At 42.0% G+C, this 19,266-nt stretch overlaps 1 protein-coding gene across 1 annotated transcript in view; it reads right to left on the reverse strand.

Annotated features, from left to right (window-relative positions):
• Positions 1-514: 514 nt before the first annotated feature.
• Positions 515-19,266, reverse strand: part of SLC9A4 (solute carrier family 9 member A4) — a 37,126-nt gene continuing 18,374 nt past the window's right edge. Inside the window, exons 6-12 of the mRNA XM_037377468.1 lie at positions 18,129-18,215; positions 16,694-16,764; positions 14,207-14,368; positions 8,197-8,293; positions 6,093-6,224; positions 5,252-5,339; positions 515-1,098 (exon numbers count right to left, since the gene is read on the reverse strand). Coding sequence (XP_037233365.1) covers positions 797-1,098; positions 5,252-5,339; positions 6,093-6,224; positions 8,197-8,293; positions 14,207-14,368; positions 16,694-16,764; positions 18,129-18,215 — 939 coding nt within the window. The 3' untranslated portion in view covers positions 515-796. The remainder of the gene's footprint in view (positions 1,099-5,251; positions 5,340-6,092; positions 6,225-8,196; positions 8,294-14,206; positions 14,369-16,693; positions 16,765-18,128; positions 18,216-19,266) is intronic.

Raw genomic sequence — 19,266 nt, forward strand, 5'->3', positions numbered from 1 at the left:
GTACATTCTTGCCGTCCCCCATTTGCAAATAGAAGGCACCCTGACAGCACCCCTGCATGAAGAGTCCTCTGGACTTCTACATACCAGGATGCCTCTTTTATTCATCCAAAGCAACTGTAGGTGGGTCATAAGTACCTGCATGTTGAAACTGGTTGAAGTAGCAGGAGTAATGGACCACCACAGTAACTGACGTCAAGCACTTTTGCAGAGCTAAAACCCGAGATGCCAAGCGATTCCCAAGTGCTGAAAATGTCCACTAAAAATCCTTTTGACTTAAGTACTTGTTTAGGCATCTTCACTGACATTTAGCTGTCCTAAATTGCCTTTTTGGTTTTTAACTGTTTCCTGGAATATCTCAGCTTCTCTGAGGTCAAAATCTGTAGGCAAGTTGCAGTTACCAGTCTGGACACTCAAGTCCCAAACATGTCCTTTGGTGTTTCTTTCTCCTGGGTGCAGGCCATAGAACAGAACAGAGGAAGGCAATATCAGCTTCCGCCCATAGCATTGCATGTGCCCAACTACTGTAATTTAAATCTATGTCCAAACCTCTACAAAGATCATGCTCCCCTCTTTCCTGCAGTGTTTTGTTGGAAAGAAAGCTTGATATAAACATACAAGAATGTGTGTCTTCTCCGAGCCACTAAGTACCTTGATACAGCACTTTAAAGTGATATGAGAACAAATGCAGTGGTCCCAAAAGGAAAATTGTGGTTTGGTTCATATAAAAGCTTTGTTATTTTCTCTGAAGCTGTTCACAAAGGGCCCTAGAGATACAAACATTGCTCTTCTCTGCTCCTCATATGTCTAATGGCCTGGCTGGTGCCATTGTTTCTGTCTCTTCTTCTGACTCATACTCCTCTACTTCTGCCACAGCAAATCGAGACTTTGGCATTAGAGCTCGATTGTCTGCTCTAGTGAAACGATGCCGGCTGATTGAATTTCCTCTTCGATTTGACAGATTGGATGGGCCTGCTCGTCTATCCAAGTGTGCCATTGGAATCAGCTCTTCCTGGTGGTGCTTTGCTTCAAGTGGCCGTAATCGAGGCTGGGGTCTGAACATTCCTGGGAATGCAGCATCAGAGCCACTTCTGTGGTGATCTGAAGAAAAATAGACAAAAATTCCATATTTTGAGGAAAAGAGAAACACCATGGTATTGGCAAGGACAGTTAAAGGGTATTCAATACAATACAGCATTATGGTTTTAAACCCTGGAACCAAAGCATTTTAAATAATTACTATAGAATAAAAGAGAAGTTAAGAACTAAAAATAACCCTAAATTTTTATTTTTATCCTGAAGCTGGTGTTTAAAAGATTTTATTGATCTTGCCTCTACCCTGAAACCACAGCAAATAAGCACATTCAGCTGTCTTTAACTGCCTCACAGAGCTGCTCAATGCCTTCACAGGACAAGAAAGCTCTTTTCTGTAGTTTTCAGTTTTCTACGAATTTGACAAGTATACCTAGTACCATGGTTGAAAAGCATTGTGAAACTCATAGCAGAAGACAAAAATGTGATGAAGGAGAAGACTCCAGTGCCATTGAAAATCTAGTTTACCACTCACCAGTGATTAGCAACTGGGAAGAAAACAGTTTCACCTGAAACCAGGAGTTTGACTCGAGGGCACTTTGATTACATTGGGTGTGTCAGACCTGCTCTTACCAGCTTGCTTTGCCATAAGTACACAATAAAAATTTGCCCGCAGTAGGCTAATAACTGGATTTCTCATTCTGTTGAGTTTACAGAATATACTTTTTCACCTTTCTTAAAGCCACTCGTAGTCTGCCTATGCACTAGCAAATTAGTTAATTTAAGAAACAGCTCATAACAAGCTAGGAGGTTTTTGGAGACAAACACATAGGTGTATGAATAATAAGACTATATTCTGCTGCAGTTAAAGCACACGTGTATTGCGTAGACAGTCAAAATTTATCAAGTAATTGCAGCCTAATAACTATTACATTATTTTAAGGTAAAGCTTACTTCACAGTTGGCACAAAGTAAGAATCTGTGCACCAGCACTTACATCTATCAAAAGGACACAGATTTCTTTAACAGCAGAACCTGCTTCTCATAGGCCATGTGGGCATATCACACCATAAGCAAGAAAATACGATAGGTTTTCTCAGATTTGAAGGGCTTCTACTTAGCCCTTTGGGAGCATTGCCGCTACAAAGTATGAATGATACATATTGTCAAAGAAATAATTCATTTGAATGAGTGGCAGAAAGAGCTGATAGGTGATTTAAGGATCTATTTGTGGTCATTTCTGACCTCTTAGTTATGAAACTTTCTGCACATGCTATATATAAGAGCTAGATAAAGCTCGCTGGACGATGCATGTTCCAGGAGGGGTTCTAGAAATAGAAAGACGAGATGGCATTTATCTCTGTAAATGCAGATGTGCCCTTATGAGATTGTAATTCTAATTTCCTACATATGGAGTATGTTTCTTCTCAGTTCCCAAGCGCAATTCACCTCAACCTAGAACAGTTTATGAGAGGAGTTTAGGGCGCTTCCTCCTGCTGTGGACACCTAGAGTGGTGTGAATGCTACACAATGGACCTAAGTTGGGGCCAGAAGCTGGATCAAGAAGTCTAATTATTTAGATAGATCACAACGCAGGGCTCAAATACAGGCCTAGCTATTAGTAAAATGTACTTGCACTCACTGCTTCAGAATTTACCTTTCTGCCTGCTGAAATAATATGCTGGTCTCCTATTGAAGGACTTGGTCCCTTGAAGGAGTTTGAAATGTTTTTAGGTCTGAGGCTGCTGTGTAGAACAATTTGAATCTTTCAGAAGACACATATCCCCCACCATGACATCCCAACAAACAGAAATGAATCAGCTGTATGATAAAAAATATATATATATCCCCTTGACTAACTTATATTTTCCCTTCTAAATAGAACCTATGGGTTTCTGTTCTGCTGCCATCATGTGTGAGTTCCCAGCCCCAAGGGGATGCTTTGCCTACACAGATCTCTCTTGGTTTCACCTCTTTCACAGTAAAAGGGGGGGGGGGGGGGGGGGGGAGGCGACCGACGACAATTTTACACCTCCAGGAAACAAACTGTTGTTGACATTTTTGATACAAAGGTTAAAAATACGGTTAAAATAGCTATAGTTTATGTTGCCAGAAATTAAAAAGAATTTTTCTGAGGAACTCAAATGCCTTTCAGGTTCATATAAACTCAGAAAGGAGTCAGAGAGATTACAGATTACAATGATGAACATTCAAGTGTCCTAAATTCCATGTTTTCTGTGACAGTGTTCTGATGTTTCCTTGGGCAATTCAGTGTTGTTCCCTCCCTAAGCTCTGTCTCCTTACTTAAGTGAGACACTGCATTTTACTGTGTACATATGATAACCTGAGAATGCCTGATAACTTTATCCAGTAATAGCAGTATTACTACAGAAATATTCACAGGGAGTAAGCTGGGAATAGGGGAGAAGAGATCAGCTGCTCAAGAACAGACTTTGCCAGGATTTTTTGTTAGGTTATGTGATTAAAGGCTCATCTCCACAAACAGAAAGGAGACCTCTGAGGTACAAGGGCAAGTGGAGGAGACCCCAGTACTCCCATCAGTGGGAAAAGCCTAAGTCCCTGCCCTGATCTATGATAGGGGTGATTATCCCCATGAGCAGGGTCAGACACACCAGGATGAGCCAACTGAGAGACTCTCCCCGGGGCACCTCATAGAGTGGAGTGTGGAGGGGTAAGCGGCTTGTTATTGGGATACCACGGGGGAGCATTTTGGGGCCATACAAGACTTATGATTCCATGTTTGGGGCAGGAACCAAAGACAGGGAAAGGAAGGGATCAGATTAGATTAAGGAGCAACAAATACAGGAAAATGGAGGAAGAAGGGGATAAAAAGGGCCAGTTAGTATGTGTATCTGGTAATGCCCTGCACCTGATCAGCACAATCTGTCCTGTTTTCTCATTTAACTTTACTTCTGACTGTGTACCTTCAGCAGCAGCTCCCTACACTCTGTGCCTGTGTGTGTGGAGGCCTGAGTGCCAGAAGCTGGAGGGATTAGGATGCATGAATATTCTGTGGATGCATATGTCAGTGCAAAATCAGTAGCAATCACCAAGCCAGAATAGCCATCAAGTAGGATAAGAGGCTTGGGAACCAACTGTTGGAGCAGCCATGAGTCTGGGACAGAGACTGGGGAGAGCAGAAGGTCTATGAGTTGACTACTGGAGGGGAAAGGAGGTCCAGACCGGTGACTGAAGAGACCATGGGGTCTGTGGTGGGCTATTGGTAAGGCCATAATCTGGAGCCGGTACCAAAGACACGTGCTTGCAAGTGTTTGTTCCTGTGTGTGAGGCAAAGTGAGACCAGGGGATTCAGGACCCTGCTATAGGGAAGACTTGCTGTCCAAGGCCAGCTACTGGAGGGAACTACAGTGCATGGAATGGCGCGGAAGAGCATCTGTGCAGGTGTGTGTGTGCGCACACACATGTGTGTGTATGTGTGTATGAGTGTAGATCTGAGTACCAGTAGCTGCCATGGGGCTGTGTCCCCAGCGGCTCACATGCCCAAGTGCCAACAAATGAGCAAATGGAAGGGCCAGGGCCAGCTACCAGGCAGAGTGTGTATCTAAGACCAGCTGCTGGGGGATTCAGGTAGCGTGTATTCATACATAATTGTCTACTAACAGGCTATTGTCCTGATCAGCCAGAGAGGGGATCAGGAAAAGACGATCAGTGCTGTTTGTGTTTGTATGAGTGCTGTGCCCTGTTCATGCTGCTCCGTGTGTCCAGCCGTGTGCACTGAATTACATGTTGGGGGATGGTGCCTGTTGGGAATACCTGCTTGGTCTTGCTACCCACCTGGGTACCTGGGGGCATTGAGCTGTGGCAGCCTCACCTCGACTGGGTGACAGGTTCAGAAACTCCTAACAACTTTTTATGCAGTTGTGTCTGTGGGGCTGCAGGGAACAGATAATTTGCTTACCTGGGTTTACATGAATGCCCTCATGGCCAGGCCGACTGCAGGGATCATAGGAATATTTGTGCAAGAGGGAAAATAGAGAAAACTAGGCAGTGCTGGAACAAGATAGAAGCTGCTGCAGTAATGACCATATGAACACCATAGGTAAAAAAGGAGAGAAGGGTGTCACTCTTACAAAGAGACTAGGGACTTCTGTGAGAACATTCATATACTGTTAAATCCACTGAGCAACTGGCCAAGTCTCTTTCACTGCTGGTAGGACACAGAGTAAAGTACTTCCATTACCTGTAAATGTAACACGCCTGGCTTTTCGTCTAGTGGGTTGGCTGGGGCCCTGAGGCAAAGAGAGGTAGCGTACTTCCATGGTACCAGCCTGTGTATGAGAAAGAAATGTGTTCAGTGTCTGTGACGCCTCTGCAATTTGCAGTTATTTGATGGCATGGTTACGTGTTTTTTCTGTTGCTTCTGCACCTTTACAGCCAAATTTAGAGAGGTGTGAAGATCAATGCTTGGCTTGGATGGCTGAACTCAACATCAGCTCCAGTGAAAATGTCTGGGTCTGATATAATAGGGTTATAAGGGGGTTTTTTGATAAGAGGGTTTTTTGCAGTCAGCAGAGAGAAATGTGTTCTTCTAAGATTCACCTTTCCTATTTCCTTTCCTATTAAAGTGACAATTTTAAATAAAATTAACATACCCCACAAGAACGTATTTCTCTTAATTGATTATCTCAGCTGTAAATGTTTATAATATCCAATACCTATATCTAGTGAGACAAATCCTACTCTGATGGATCAAGAGCCCAAATTGTCAGTGCAACATGACAAGGACTTTGCATTAGGCCTTTTGTAATTATATGATGTTTTGCACATGCCAGAACAATGCAAATTACATTATTTTACTACTTACAGCCATGAGGCTGTAAAAGGCTTTAAGAGGTAGGACATGAAAATGTTGCTGTCCACATGCCAAGTGAAGATCTTTCTTCTTAGGTGCTGCAAGATGGCACTGGGAAATGTACCCCTTTTAGTTACTGAACAAAGCATATAAGAATGGGTATCTCTTTCCTTATTTACAGAGAAGCAGAGGCATTTTTTACATGAATAGTAGTTTATATAACAGGTACCGGTCTGCCCCAAGGTAAACTGTTTCCCTTCCTGCAACTCTGTCTCAGGCTGTGCTGCCGACGGATGAGGATTTCTTGGGCTTGCTTCTCATTTGTGCTGGTAGGCAGGTTGTGTCGGTTGTACGCTGGTGCCTGAAACACAAAATGCACCCAGCTGATTTTCTTTGTGCTTGCAATGTTAATAACCTTGTGCAGTCTTGGTCGATCACGGGGCCAAGGGGATACCTTGGGGAGCTCAGTCACCATCTCAGCCACCACAGATCTCTGGTATCACATGGAAAAATTAGCCTTGTACTAACCTCACTGCTGCAAAGCAAGATGGGAGGAAGCACAAATACAGCTGGCAGCCGCAGACCTCAAGGGCTGCATTTTGATGCCATTTTTGATAGAGTCTTGCCTGCTCAAATTGCACCATAAAAATATATTTACCTACACAAGGCTGTTAACATCTTTGGGCTTGTGTTCCCTTTGTCATTCCTCTTCCCATCACATAACTGGAACCTACAGATCTGAGGCACCCGAGAGAGATAGCTGGGTAACCTCCCTCTGAGCCTCAGTACTAAATATTAGTGAGCCAGAAGCAAGTTGCAGATGAGCCTGGGAGCAAAAAGACTATATTAAGAAGAGTACACCTCCAGAATGACATGCACAGTTGAGCTTCCTTTCTATATTTGGACAACCTGCACCTTAATATTACCCTAAACCTAAGCATCTTTTAGGACAAGCTTTTCAATTTATCATGTACATCTAGTGAAATAAGGAAAATAATTATGTGCCTTAAATAGAAAATTTACTTAAGCTTATAAGCCCTCTTAAAAAGCAGAATCTGATCTTGCAAGGTTCCTTATAAAGTTGATCTGGTGAGCCAGAGCATTACCGTGCCTTCAGAGTTGAAAATGAAGTATTAGCAGTGGCATTATTTTACTTCCAATCTTTCATTTCCAAAAGCACAGTTCTCAATAGGAAGTGACTGGTGCAAATAGTCATTACTGTAATTGATTTTGAAGAGAGAGAGTTCATTTCAGTAATCTAAAAGACAGCCATATATGCAAATTGTTGCTGGTAAGATAAGAAATTATCATAAGGATAATTGGCCATGGCAAATCAAACAATATTAAGAATGAAAATCATATTAATAATGACACATTTAAATGAGCAGGGCCTAGCATTTTCTAGTAAATGTGTGTTACGTGAGTTAGCTCCATTTGTTCACGTAATTTCAAGGTTACTATAATATAATCTCTACCACTCATTGCTGCCAGAGAGCACTCAATTGTATATTCCGGGCCCAAGATTGGATTAAGTAGATATTATACACTGGAATGCCTCAGAAACAGTACAAATTTCTGCCAAACAAGTCTCTGCTGAGGTATTATCATCCCTATTTTACGCGGGGGCTTGGGGAAAACAAGCCAGACGTGTAAAGCAAAGCTCCAGAGGAGGTGGAATTTATTCTGTTTTTCCTTTCCCCTCCTGTGGCTCGGGTACACTGTTGCTCCCACACAGACGGCGGGATTTACCAGCCTCTCGGCTGACTTTGGGCTATGCAGTGTTTACCGCTGCCGGTCCACCCACCTCCACAGGTGAGTTTCAACTGCTGCTGGCGACCTGCCAGCCCGCTGCCTCCCACAAAGCCCTGCCGCCCTCCCCGGGTGCCGGGCAGCTGCCTGCCGGGCCTGGGCCCACTGGGCCGCCTGCAGCCCTGCGGGCCCTGGAGCCTCCGCCCTCCGCCCACCCCGGGTGTGCGGCAGCCAAGGGGAGGCGGTGTCTGGGTCGCAGGTAGCCGCGCAGCGAGGGAAGCCTGACCTCTACAGCTCAGCCACAGGTTTTCCTGGCTTTAGCGCTGCTGGTGAAAAGCTGCTGGAAAACACCTGCTTTCCTTTATCCCACCCAGGAACGAGCCCCGCGCCAAGGCTCCTTCCCCGCCTTCCCTTGCCCGTGCAGCTCCAGGCTGGGGGTGGCTGCGGGCTCCAGGCCCGTGTCTCCCACCAGCGAGACCCCGGGGCCGGCCCCGGTGCTACCACCCACCGTGGCTGCCATGTGGGGAGGGCAAACAAGAGGTTTCAGTCTGCAAATAGCGCGTGGTAGCAGGTGGCTTACACACCCTTTGTCGCACTTGATACAGATTATGTGCCAGGACATCTCGCATGGACTTGACCTGTGTGGGGGAGAGCCTATGCACACACCGATTGCTACTGCTCCTGTAAATAAAAAAGAAGTTTAAACATGATATTGATCAGTTGATTAAATACTATTCTCATTAAATCATGCACGATCTATTTTTAGTGCTACAACAGAAGGCTATGAAGAGCCTTTCAGTCACCAGTGACACCCCAAAATCATCCAAAGATGAATAAAAGAGATTTTGCTCTTTCGCAGGTTTTGTCTTCTGGGTAGTCAGAATGGACCCTAAGCCCTCAAACAGGTGGCAGCAGAAACTTCTTTCTCAAAGCCTCATAAGGAAGTTCCTATTTAAGGATTAGATTGAGCAACAGCCAGCTGTGTGTTGGGGAGGGCACTGTAAGCTTCCTCCTCTGCTGGAATACATCCTTCAGCACGCTCAGGCAGCCTGGGCTTTGAGGTCCTACTGGGTTTAACTCCTTTGAGAAAGTGCGGCAAATCCTTAAGAACTAAAGCACGTGCAAATTAAGGAGTCTGAGAGACCTGCCCTGTGGTGAGGAGAACATCTAGGTTTTCCTTGCTGCTGAGCCTGTTTCTCCATTTAAAATGAAAGAACTACCTAAAAGATAGCAATCTTTGTCTTTTTAACAAACTGTGACAAGGAGCCCAGGGTCCATTGTAGCTACCTGGCTCTTTCACTAGCAAAACAAGGGAGGAGGGCTACTGTGAAGTGTTAACTGGTTTTACTAAATCAGTCAATCTGTGTGAGAGTTAGGGTTGGGCTGGATTCCCAAGAAAAGAAAGGGAAATAGATAGTGATCATCCAGGATGAGATCAGCCTGAGTTAATCTCGTTGTTTCTGGTTTTTTCCTTTCGCCATTTTGATTTCTTGCCTCTTTTTTTCCAGTTATTTATATATTATATATATAAATATATATATTATATAAAAAGTCTTTATTCTCAGTTAAGTGATGTCCTTGAAATGTCTGTAAATTGTGCAATTAAAAAATGGGTTATGATCAATGTACCGTATTGCCAAAGTTTTGTGTGCATCTATTTTGTACTCCCTCTAAAATAAATTAAAAACTTTTAATGGCAAAGGAAGATGGATTCATGCTAAACTAAGCTTATGCTGTAAACATAGGAGAAAGGCTGGAATTTGCAATTACAGCTGGTTAAACGAGACTACCACTGTTTTGTGCTCTAATCTAACATGAATGTCTTGAAAACTTGTAGGACCATTAAGGGCTGCCTGGACTCTACATTTTACTGCCTCTTACCATGAAGTACACAGAAAGCACTGTTGGCCTGGCCCTGTCCAAAGTCCCTGGAAGATAAGAATTCATTCCTCATAATTTAAAAGTTTTGGAAAGTGTGTCCATTCTGCATCAGACCAAAAGTGAGATCTGCCAAATTTTTCATGAAGAAAAAAGAAAGAAACTGACTGTAGGTTAAGGTGTAGTGTTAAAGGTAGGGCTGGGCTAACCAGTAAGTTAAGGAGCTCACTGAGGCATGAGAGTTCCATGAGTCTACCACACAGCTACTGGCAAGCCAGAGTGACAGAAAAGAACTCCCTTTCTGGATTTTACCAGAAACCTTATCCTGGCCATGATAAATCCTTCTCAACGAATGTTTAATTGACATTCATCAATTCTCAACAACAGGAACAGCAGCAAAGCTGGGTATTTACTAGCAGGGAAAAAAGACCCAATTCCAGGCCAGTTGGGTGGGTTGGTTGGTTGGTTTTTCACTTACGTTCAGCTCTCAGGGATAACACTGAGAGGATCCAGGGATGCCACCAAGTGTCCAGGCTTAGGTGTAATGCACCTTTGTTCCATACCAGGTCTGGCACGTCACAGGCTGTGGAACAGCCCACATATGCCACTTTCCATAGCAAGGAAAGCAGTCTGTCTGCTGTCAGCAGCTCCTAGCTGCTGTCCCTTTGCACAACCTAGGTACACCTGGGAAAGCAAACAGAAGCACAGCCCCTGGGAACTAATGGCAAGCTAGCCTGTCAACGACTAGTGGTCTTTCAAGGGCAGGCTTGGCTTATTTGTGTAATGCAAATTGAACTGGCACAGTTGATGCAGACAGCTTTGACATCGTAGGGAATAACTATCTCTCTGGTCTGCACTTCACTGAATGTCTCCACAGGGTCTTTATACTTACAGTTTGGAATAAATAGGGGAAAACAATAAATAGGAGAAAGCAAAACTCCTCTGGGAAGACATCAGATCATCTCTTTATTTTTCCAGTTGCATACCTGACCGCCTCCACATGCCAGCACAGAAGTAGGCAGTCCCAAGTCATTTCAAGGCTTATCATTCTGCTCTTAAAGTGACTTAAATAGAATAAATGCATTGCCCTGAGTTTCAGCTGAGCTGGGATAGAAAGAGAACAAACAGCATGAAGATAGTCTGTATTGTTCTGAAGCACAAATAAAAAATGTGTACTCTTTTCATGGGATTAGATATTAACCTACCGAACTGATAACAATGCCCAGGTATGGTAATAAGGAACAGATTGCTTTTACATTTTGTAATATACAATACATCTAAAAAGAACTTTCAAAAAAACCCAAACAAGTTTGGTATGTTACCAAACCCATAAAGCAATTCTTATTGAAACTATTTCTTTGTTCTTATTGAAACTGTTTCTTTGTTCTTACTGAACCTTCCAGCATGTTACAACAAAGCACAGCACAGGAGATATATTTGTGAAGAAAATACTGAAATGATAATATACCATGAAAACAGACCATCTCTTTGTAAAGAGTACCATGACAGTATCTCTTTCTCCTTTAGACACATAGTTGATACATGGAGGAAATAAAATGCCTTCCACAATCCTTGTAAGATTATTTTTTATATATTATATCTAAATTTTTGAACTTTGTGAATTCTCCACCAATCTTCACTAGCCCTGTGAGGGAAGTAACATTCCTCAGACACAGCTCTTGAGCAACTACACCACCACAAAAGACAACATAGCACTTTATTCTGATCTGTACTGTACTGATACGTTTTAGAATTTACTCCTACCAAAGTCAGTATTGCAGCAATATGAAGCCAACATTATGTAAGCTCAGCATCAAACCAACTCTCTCTAATGGGCACATTTCCTCCAAAAAACAGCCATACAAACACAGTTCTGATAATATCTGCCTGGCTCTGCTTTTGCCATTTATATCCTTATTTCTAAGGCTTATATTCTCCAAAACATTATAACAAAATGCTCTATTTTCATTCAAATGTAGATTCCTTGTTGTTTGAGTCGGTGGGGAAATCTCTCCAGTCCACACTAGAAATATTTACTGCACATTGGACATCCACTCGCATCTGCAGGAATTACATCAGCATGAATGTAATTTCTGAGAATAATGCTAATTCACAGCAACGGAGTTCTGCTTTGATTGTTACAGAGCATTTCCCCTCATGTGCTTAAAGGCTGCAGACCTGATCAGAAATACTGGTGCAAGAGTTTTCACACTACTCTGGCACTGCAAATATTGCTTTACCTTCTCTATGTTGGAATTTAATACCAAATCTCTACTTGCTCATGGCCAGATTTTTGTATCCTCACTGAAGACGGGGGTTTTAGGTACAAGCTTTCTCAGTGGTAACAATTAAACAATTCACAAATACATTCAGAAAGATTTTAGTCTTAAGCAGGTTTACATAATTGCTCAGAGGAATGAAGATGTAAGAACTGCTGCATTGGCTCAGACCAAAGATCCAATAACTAGCTCACTGTCTGGTCTTTTCCAGATGACACCTGGAACAGCAGACACCTGGACAACTGTGGACACCTATCAACAAACAGAGCTGGGAAAATAGCTCTTTTCCTAGAACACTCTCACAGCCTCCAAGAATCAGAATGTTTCTGAACCATAGACTGCACTTTGTTTTTCGAAGTTGACACTTCATTTTTAAAAATGCTGTCTCAGTAGAAGAACCTGTGCATCAGAGGTTGATGCACAGTAAAATTCAATTCCAGAGTAGAGATGCCAAAAATTAGTCCATCATATCAGCTGTTTGTTATGGAATATTTTCCAATCATAATTCTCATCTTTGGAGTGAATTTCTGAACTACAGTGAAGCATTTTTTCTTATTTGCTCTTTCCCTCAAGAAGAGGAAGATGGTTTGATTGTCATAGTTTGTCTACCAACCTTGCACATTTTCTCTTGGCTCAGAACAGGTAAGGAAATACAGCAGACAAAAAGGAGCCTGTCAGACATGCAATACTTTTTCAGTATCATCCATTCAGCAAAGAATGATTTAGAAAGAAAAGCGCTAGGTCTTAGCAGTTTCAAGAAAGCAGAGGAACATTGATGTGATTAAGCCACAGTTTCAAGAAAGATTTTAATTTAACATCCAGCTGGTATTTGGACTTTCTGGTATGGGTTGGGATGATCATTGAAAAAATAAAATATCCTGGGACCTGCCAGTGGCTGCTGCAAAATGGAGAGGGGTTGAAAGATGTAGCAGCAGAGAACAAGCAGTAGCAGCAACAACGGTCAGCAGGAGCCCAGGAAAGAGTTTGTGGGGGCAAGTGCCATAAGCTATACAGACACTCTACACAGTGGGTTGCAAGGTGAGGATAAATACATCCACAACAGTTAAAGTATGCAGGAATGAAGGTTTGTACAGACTTCTCTCGCACAGGGTAGTTCCTTCAGTGGTACCTTTGGAGATCCCACCAGCTTTCTCTCATCATCTGTCCGATGCCCAGTTGCATTAATGTTTTGTAGAATCAAAGAATCACAGAATAGTTTGGATTGGAAGGGAACTTAAAGATCATCTAGTCCAACCCTCCTGCAGTGAGCAGGGACACCTCTAACTAGGTCAGGTTGCTCAGAGCCCTGTCCAACCTGACCTTGAATGTTTCCAGGGATGGGGCATCTACCACCTCTCTGGGCAACCTGTGCCAGTGTCTCACCACCCTCATTGTAAAAAATTTATTCCTTATATCTAGTTTAAATCTATTCTCTTTCAGTTTACCTATCGCAACAAGTGCTACTAAAATATTTGTCCTCATCTTACTTATGAGCCCCTTTTAAGTATTGAAATTCTGCAATAAGGTCTCCCAGACCCATTTCTTCAGGCTGAACAACCCCAGCTCTCTCAGGCTTTCTCCATAGGAGAGGTGTTCCATCCCTCAGATCATCTTTGTGGCCCTCCTCTGGACCCGCTCCAACAGGTCCATGTCTCTCCTGTGCCGAGGACCCCAGAGCTGGATGCAGCACTGCAGGTGGGGTCTCACCGGACCAGAGCAGAGGGGCAGAATCACCTCCCTCGACCTGCTGGCCGTGCTGCTTTTGATGCAGCCCAGGATACTGTTGGCTTTCTGGGCTGCAAGTGCACATTGTTGGCTCATGTCCAGCTTTTCATCTACCAGTATCTCTCTAGGTTCTACTCCACAGGGCTGCTCTCAATGTCTGATTGGACAAATTTGGTACAGAAATAACCAAATATGGCAAGACAGTTTGAGGGACTGCAAACTAAAGTAGCAAAAATTGCAAATGCTACAAGGAAATCTGCTCTCAGCAAAAAAATTGTGATTGGGATAAAGGAGTTGGGACCTGTACTCTAAGCATTCCTGCAGGTCTCTTGGCACCTAGCAGTGATGAGCAAACCCCACTGACCAGGTAAGTGATGAGTGCAACCACCTTGAACCACTGCTGTGATTTAAGGCAGGCAGAGTGGCTTCTGCACCTGACTCATGATTCCTCTTCACAACTGCCCATCACTGAAGAGATGCAGGGGAAATGTCCCTGGTTTTAATTTTCACTCTGTGAACAATGACCCAAAGTGCAAATAGGATGAGCACCAAATTACCAGCACAGAACAGCAGCTTCTCATAACTGTTTTTTTCCTTACATTTCTATTGAAGTCATAAAATCCTTTGGGTATTTCCTCACTTTTGCCCCCTTCGTTCCTTCCCCTCCTCTGCAAAGAATCAGGGGGATCAGGAACAAAAGGTCAGTACTCACTGTAAAGAAGCTGAGGATGGTTGTGAAATTTTCATGCCACTCTCAGCCATCTCGATGGCCAGTTTTATCTCCATCTTTTTGTACAATGACACAATGCTGGATTTGGGCTGGTGTTCTCGAATTAAGATTTTCTTCAAATACTTATTGTCAAACTTCTTAAATCTGCAAAACAGATATTAAAATCAAAGTGTAAAAAAAGGAAATGTGTTTTTATTTCTGTGGTACAGGCTGATCTTCATTCAAATGCACACATGTATAATTCAGTGGTGGAAACAATCCAAATTGGAGGCACCTGTGGACTCCTGAAGGTCTAGTGAGCGGAGACCTTTAGGGGGACATTTGCATCGGTCTACTGGTCCACAGAGACTGCAAAGCCAATCAGACGAAAGGAAAGAAACAAGCTGCAATCAGAGCAAAAAAGAGGGCTGGGTGTGTGTTTGCATATAACACTGCTATATTTGTCAGAAAAGAATACGGCCAGTCTCCACGCTTTTGTACAAATGTTGTATTCTTGTAGGGCATAACAGCAGCAGCTGCTTTTACAGTAATCCTGGCCTATTCAGCCAGCCACCAATGAGGCTCTAAATGGCCCAGCAGTTACAGTAGTTTGGGCCCATTATGTTGCTGATAATTTTGCATCCTGACAATTTAGAGCAAAGAAAATACATTTCTTTGTATTCTGAATAACAGAGAAATTGAATGGACCACAAAATACTATGTGTTCACATGCTGCAGATTGTAAAATAGCATTAATGTGTGGCATAATTTGAATGTGAATGTGTCTGTGGCTTTGGAACAGGTATGTGCTTTCAGGCAGACATTTAGCAGAGCAACAACGACTTTAGGCTTCTTTCAAAGGAACAGTTTACCACAGCAAGGTAATGTGCTCCACAATGCTAGAAAAAGCACTACAGTTTGTAGTCTTTTTTTCTTAATAAAGGAGAGTTTTTATACATCAATATTAGAGACAGGAACACAAATGTTTCCACTGGGATTAGAGCTCTGTGTTTCTCTATGTAACAAAAAGTGTCCTGGAGTGTCATCACTCAGGTAATTCATTCTGATATACATACACAAAGTGTCTTTAAAGTTGTGTAGAAAATTCTAGTGGATACCTTTTAATACAATCTTCTTACGTTAAATGTCTTCACATACAGTGTGGTTTTTTGAATCTGTCCCTGAATTGAAACACTACATTTCTGGCTAGTTTGGAAAGAATTCTTTTCATAGCTGATGGGTACACGTGAGATAAGGGAATAACGTATTCTCAGAGATATGTGTAAATGCAGCTATTTCAGTGGAATCATGGCTCCAACAGGGATTTTTTTAGTTTACTGCCTGCACAGGCAGTGGGGTGGTCTCAGTGGATGCCCTAAAGCTCTCTCTGTACTGTGAGAGCCCAGAGGACGTTTTAGCTTCTGGGTCCAGGTATGTGCCCTAGCACATTACATCGTTACTCCTTGGTGGGAGAAGAACTAAATGCAAACCAGTTGCCTCCTTCCCACTCTTAATTCCTGATTTCCATAGGGAGAAACCTAGTCATGAAAGGACTACCCACATGTCCGGACAGACCCCCCCTTGGCTGTATTACCAGGGTCTAATGATGAAAGATGAGACAGAAGACTCCAACACAGAAGTTAATGCATAGCTATGATAACTAAGGATAACTTTTAGCCCACAGCGTCATAATAATATGTTTGTGGGAAGGGAGGATTAGTCTCTCCTCACACTTTCCTTCACATGCTGCGATGGTGGCCAATGTGATCACAGGGCTCCCTTAGGGAAAAGGCAAAGGGGGCAGCAACTCAGATTGGTAGGTCTGTCTCTTCTGGGCAGTGCCTGGAAGAGCCACAGAACTTTGCAAAACCACCACATCCTGCTTATAGAAGATATGATGCAGACCCTCATTTATGAGTGAAGACTAGGTTGACAGTATCTGCTTATGCTACTGGATATTTAAATCCAACCATTCCCTTCAGTACTCTTATTTTAAATATTGCTGAATGCAAAGACCTTTAAGGACAGGTGACTAATTATTACTGAATCTGTACTCACCAACAAGGGATCATATTTGCTGTGAAGGGTTACAGCAGAAGTCAATGAAGTGCTGACACCTTACATAGCTTCTATTCTAAATGCAGACCTAAAGGAGCACTGCCACAGATCTAAGATTTATGCCAGGGCTATGTGCACAGGCTGATGTCTGCAGCATGAGTTCCTGTGCTATGTTTTTCTTTCAGGAAGCTTATTTTCTGCTTATTTGTGCAGAAGCAATTTAGCAGGCAGTATACGAGCGCTGCACTCCCGGGAGATAACGGTTGCTCAGAAGTTCACTTTTTAAAAAGAGATATTGCCTATGTCCCCAATATTTTCATGCTATTTTAGATTTATGGGGCACAAGATTGATTTCCTATTCTATTTACCTATTGTATTTTACATGATAGATAGGTTATTTTATTATAGTAGGCTGCAATAACAGATGCTTACTTATCTCTCAGCTGATAATGACTCCAATGTCCACATATGTCTTCAATACCGGCCTTCAAGTGATCCATCAACTAGAGAAATAAACATGGAAGAAATTTTAGTGGCCATTATGAGAAAATAATGTCACCAAAAATATGCAATTGTTAGCAGGATTTTGAGATTTTTTTCGTCGAAGGGTGTGAGTTAATTCTGAAAGCATCTACATTTCTCTAAAGATCAAGGCAAAGTTCCTACTGTGGCAGCTCCTGTGCTTGGCTGCAGTGTCAATATTTTGATGGACGTGGCAAGTCTGTCAGTCTGCTCTCATCTAAGCATCACTCAGCCACATATAGGCCTGAGTAAAGGACTGTGTCCAATGGAAGATGACACTGAGCATCCAAATTGCCTGGTCCTCTTTGTCTACTGAGACCAAAAATTAAATTCCTGGTTCTGTCAACCAAGTTTCCCTTCTGCATGTGTGACATCTCCCAAAGGGGCACAGGGTCAGATACCCCACACCTTAACCTTTGCCTTGACCAACAGCCCTCTGAGGATTTTGCAAATTGTCATGAGAATGGTAAATTCATCACTGCTAACTACCAGGATTTTCATCCATCTTCTGTGTGTTTGTAGCCTTATAGAAACAGACAGAAAAATGGCTAGTTCTTACATACATATTGTTTTAAGTGGTGCTTTTAAACATAAATTTTTTTCAGGGTTAAATGTAAACATTGGAATAGTAAAAACAAAACACACTTCAAATTCAAATCAGTTCAGATGTTCTAATTTTGCTAATGTCTCTCTATGTGCTTAGTTTTAAGGCATAGTGTTTCTGTTAATTTCAAATACATTCTCTATTGTGAAAATGAAAGCATGTACATGTATTTTGTATAGTGTTGTTAACTCAGTTTGAGCAGCTTTCTTTTATTTATATAATGGTAATTTGAGAGCCGAAGTAAATGTTTGAGAGGGGAAAAGATCATTACTCAAAATAACCTGAAACTAAATTTGCAGACCAATGGTTCAACTCATTTCAGTTCAATAAAACTTGATTAAAGACTTTTAAGGTTTCAGTGTGTCTAGAACCAGTCAAAAGATGGCAAAAAAGGGGTCTGACAAATCTATCTGGGAAGGATGAGAAGTGCATTTTGTAAACTCTGCCTTCATGTTTCTCTCCTCCCATGGTCAAAAGGATCAAGAGGTAAGGGCTCTGCTATACCATGACACTCATGACACTTGTGGTACAATATTATAACATGATAGTTACTATGAATATAAATGAGATATTATATTTTAGAAAATTATGCCTAGGTTTTCCTCCCAATGTTGTTAAAAGCATTCAGTGTCCAAATACACTGAATGCCCGCGCTACCAAATGCCTCCCTCTGTCCAGTTCTTTTGGAATACAGTTTCTCTAATTTCTAGGATACCAGCTACTGATGTGAAAAAGACTTACTCGCACATGAATTTCTTCATTGATGGACTCCTTTTTGTTGGTCTTTTTAACATCTAGATATCTGACCAATGGTCCAATTGTGATCCCCTGCATTTGGAACAATGAGCTGAATTGTTAGTTATCTTTTGGAAAAAAACAGAAAGCAAAAGGATTCCATTTTAATCAATTAGGAAAGCTATGTCTTAGGTGCAAGAACAATCTACTAATTGTATGGAGAGCTACAGAGGAGGTATAAAATTCAAAAACTCAAAAAAACCTACTCACCAGGCTTTTCTTAAGTGAGCTTATATTTAATGACATGTTTTAACCATGTAAAGTGATTCATTGCCAACTTTCTTCAAAACAGTCACTTGATAGAAAACATTATTTTTGTGAGATTCTTACACTCTTGAATCCTCTTACTTCAACATTTTCAGAATTAAACATTTTGTGGATTTTTTCCACCTAGGAACCATTTCCAGCTGTTCACAATTCTTTACTGCACTGCTACAGAATAGCATTTAAAAAGGGGAAATAGAAAGAAAAGGGTTTTTCTGAAATTTTCTGGTGGAATCTAAGTGGCTAACCACAAGTGTGTAGTGTCCCATTGGCACCCTAGAGTATCAGAGAGATTGGTATGGGAAAATACAGAACACGGGATGCAAGACCTCAGGAAGATTCAGTTCTTCCAGGTAGAGCAGTGTAAGCCAAGTGGAATAACCCAAACATCTGAAGTAGACACTTATTCTTACAAATCTGAAGTATTAACTTTATTTTTCTTTAATATTCTTTCACAAAGGATTTCAAAATGTTCTCATTTGCTCTTCAGGATGAATGAAGATCAAATAAAAACCTCAAAAACCTTCACAGAACAGACGTAGTTCAGTCTGAGATACACCACTAGTAAAGAATGATTCTGGGCTGAAGCCTAGTTAAAATGCTTCTTAATTTGGAAACATTAGCAAGCACATGTGGAGTGAACACAGATTTGGGACACAAAATGCCCTTTTCCCTGAATATTTTAGAAGACACAGGTTTTCAGTAAAGTCTTTCTGAAAAAGTTATTTAGTGATACCTAAAAAGCCCTGAAAGGGTAATTAGACAGTGCAGTGCTAAATCTAGCCTTAAAATATGATAGCTTGTCATAGTTTAAGAGTAA

The sequence above is a fragment of the Falco rusticolus genome, chromosome 2, assembly GCF_015220075.1.
Source record: "Falco rusticolus isolate bFalRus1 chromosome 2, bFalRus1.pri, whole genome shotgun sequence".
In the NCBI taxonomy this organism is placed as follows: domain Eukaryota; kingdom Metazoa; phylum Chordata; class Aves; order Falconiformes; family Falconidae; genus Falco; species Falco rusticolus.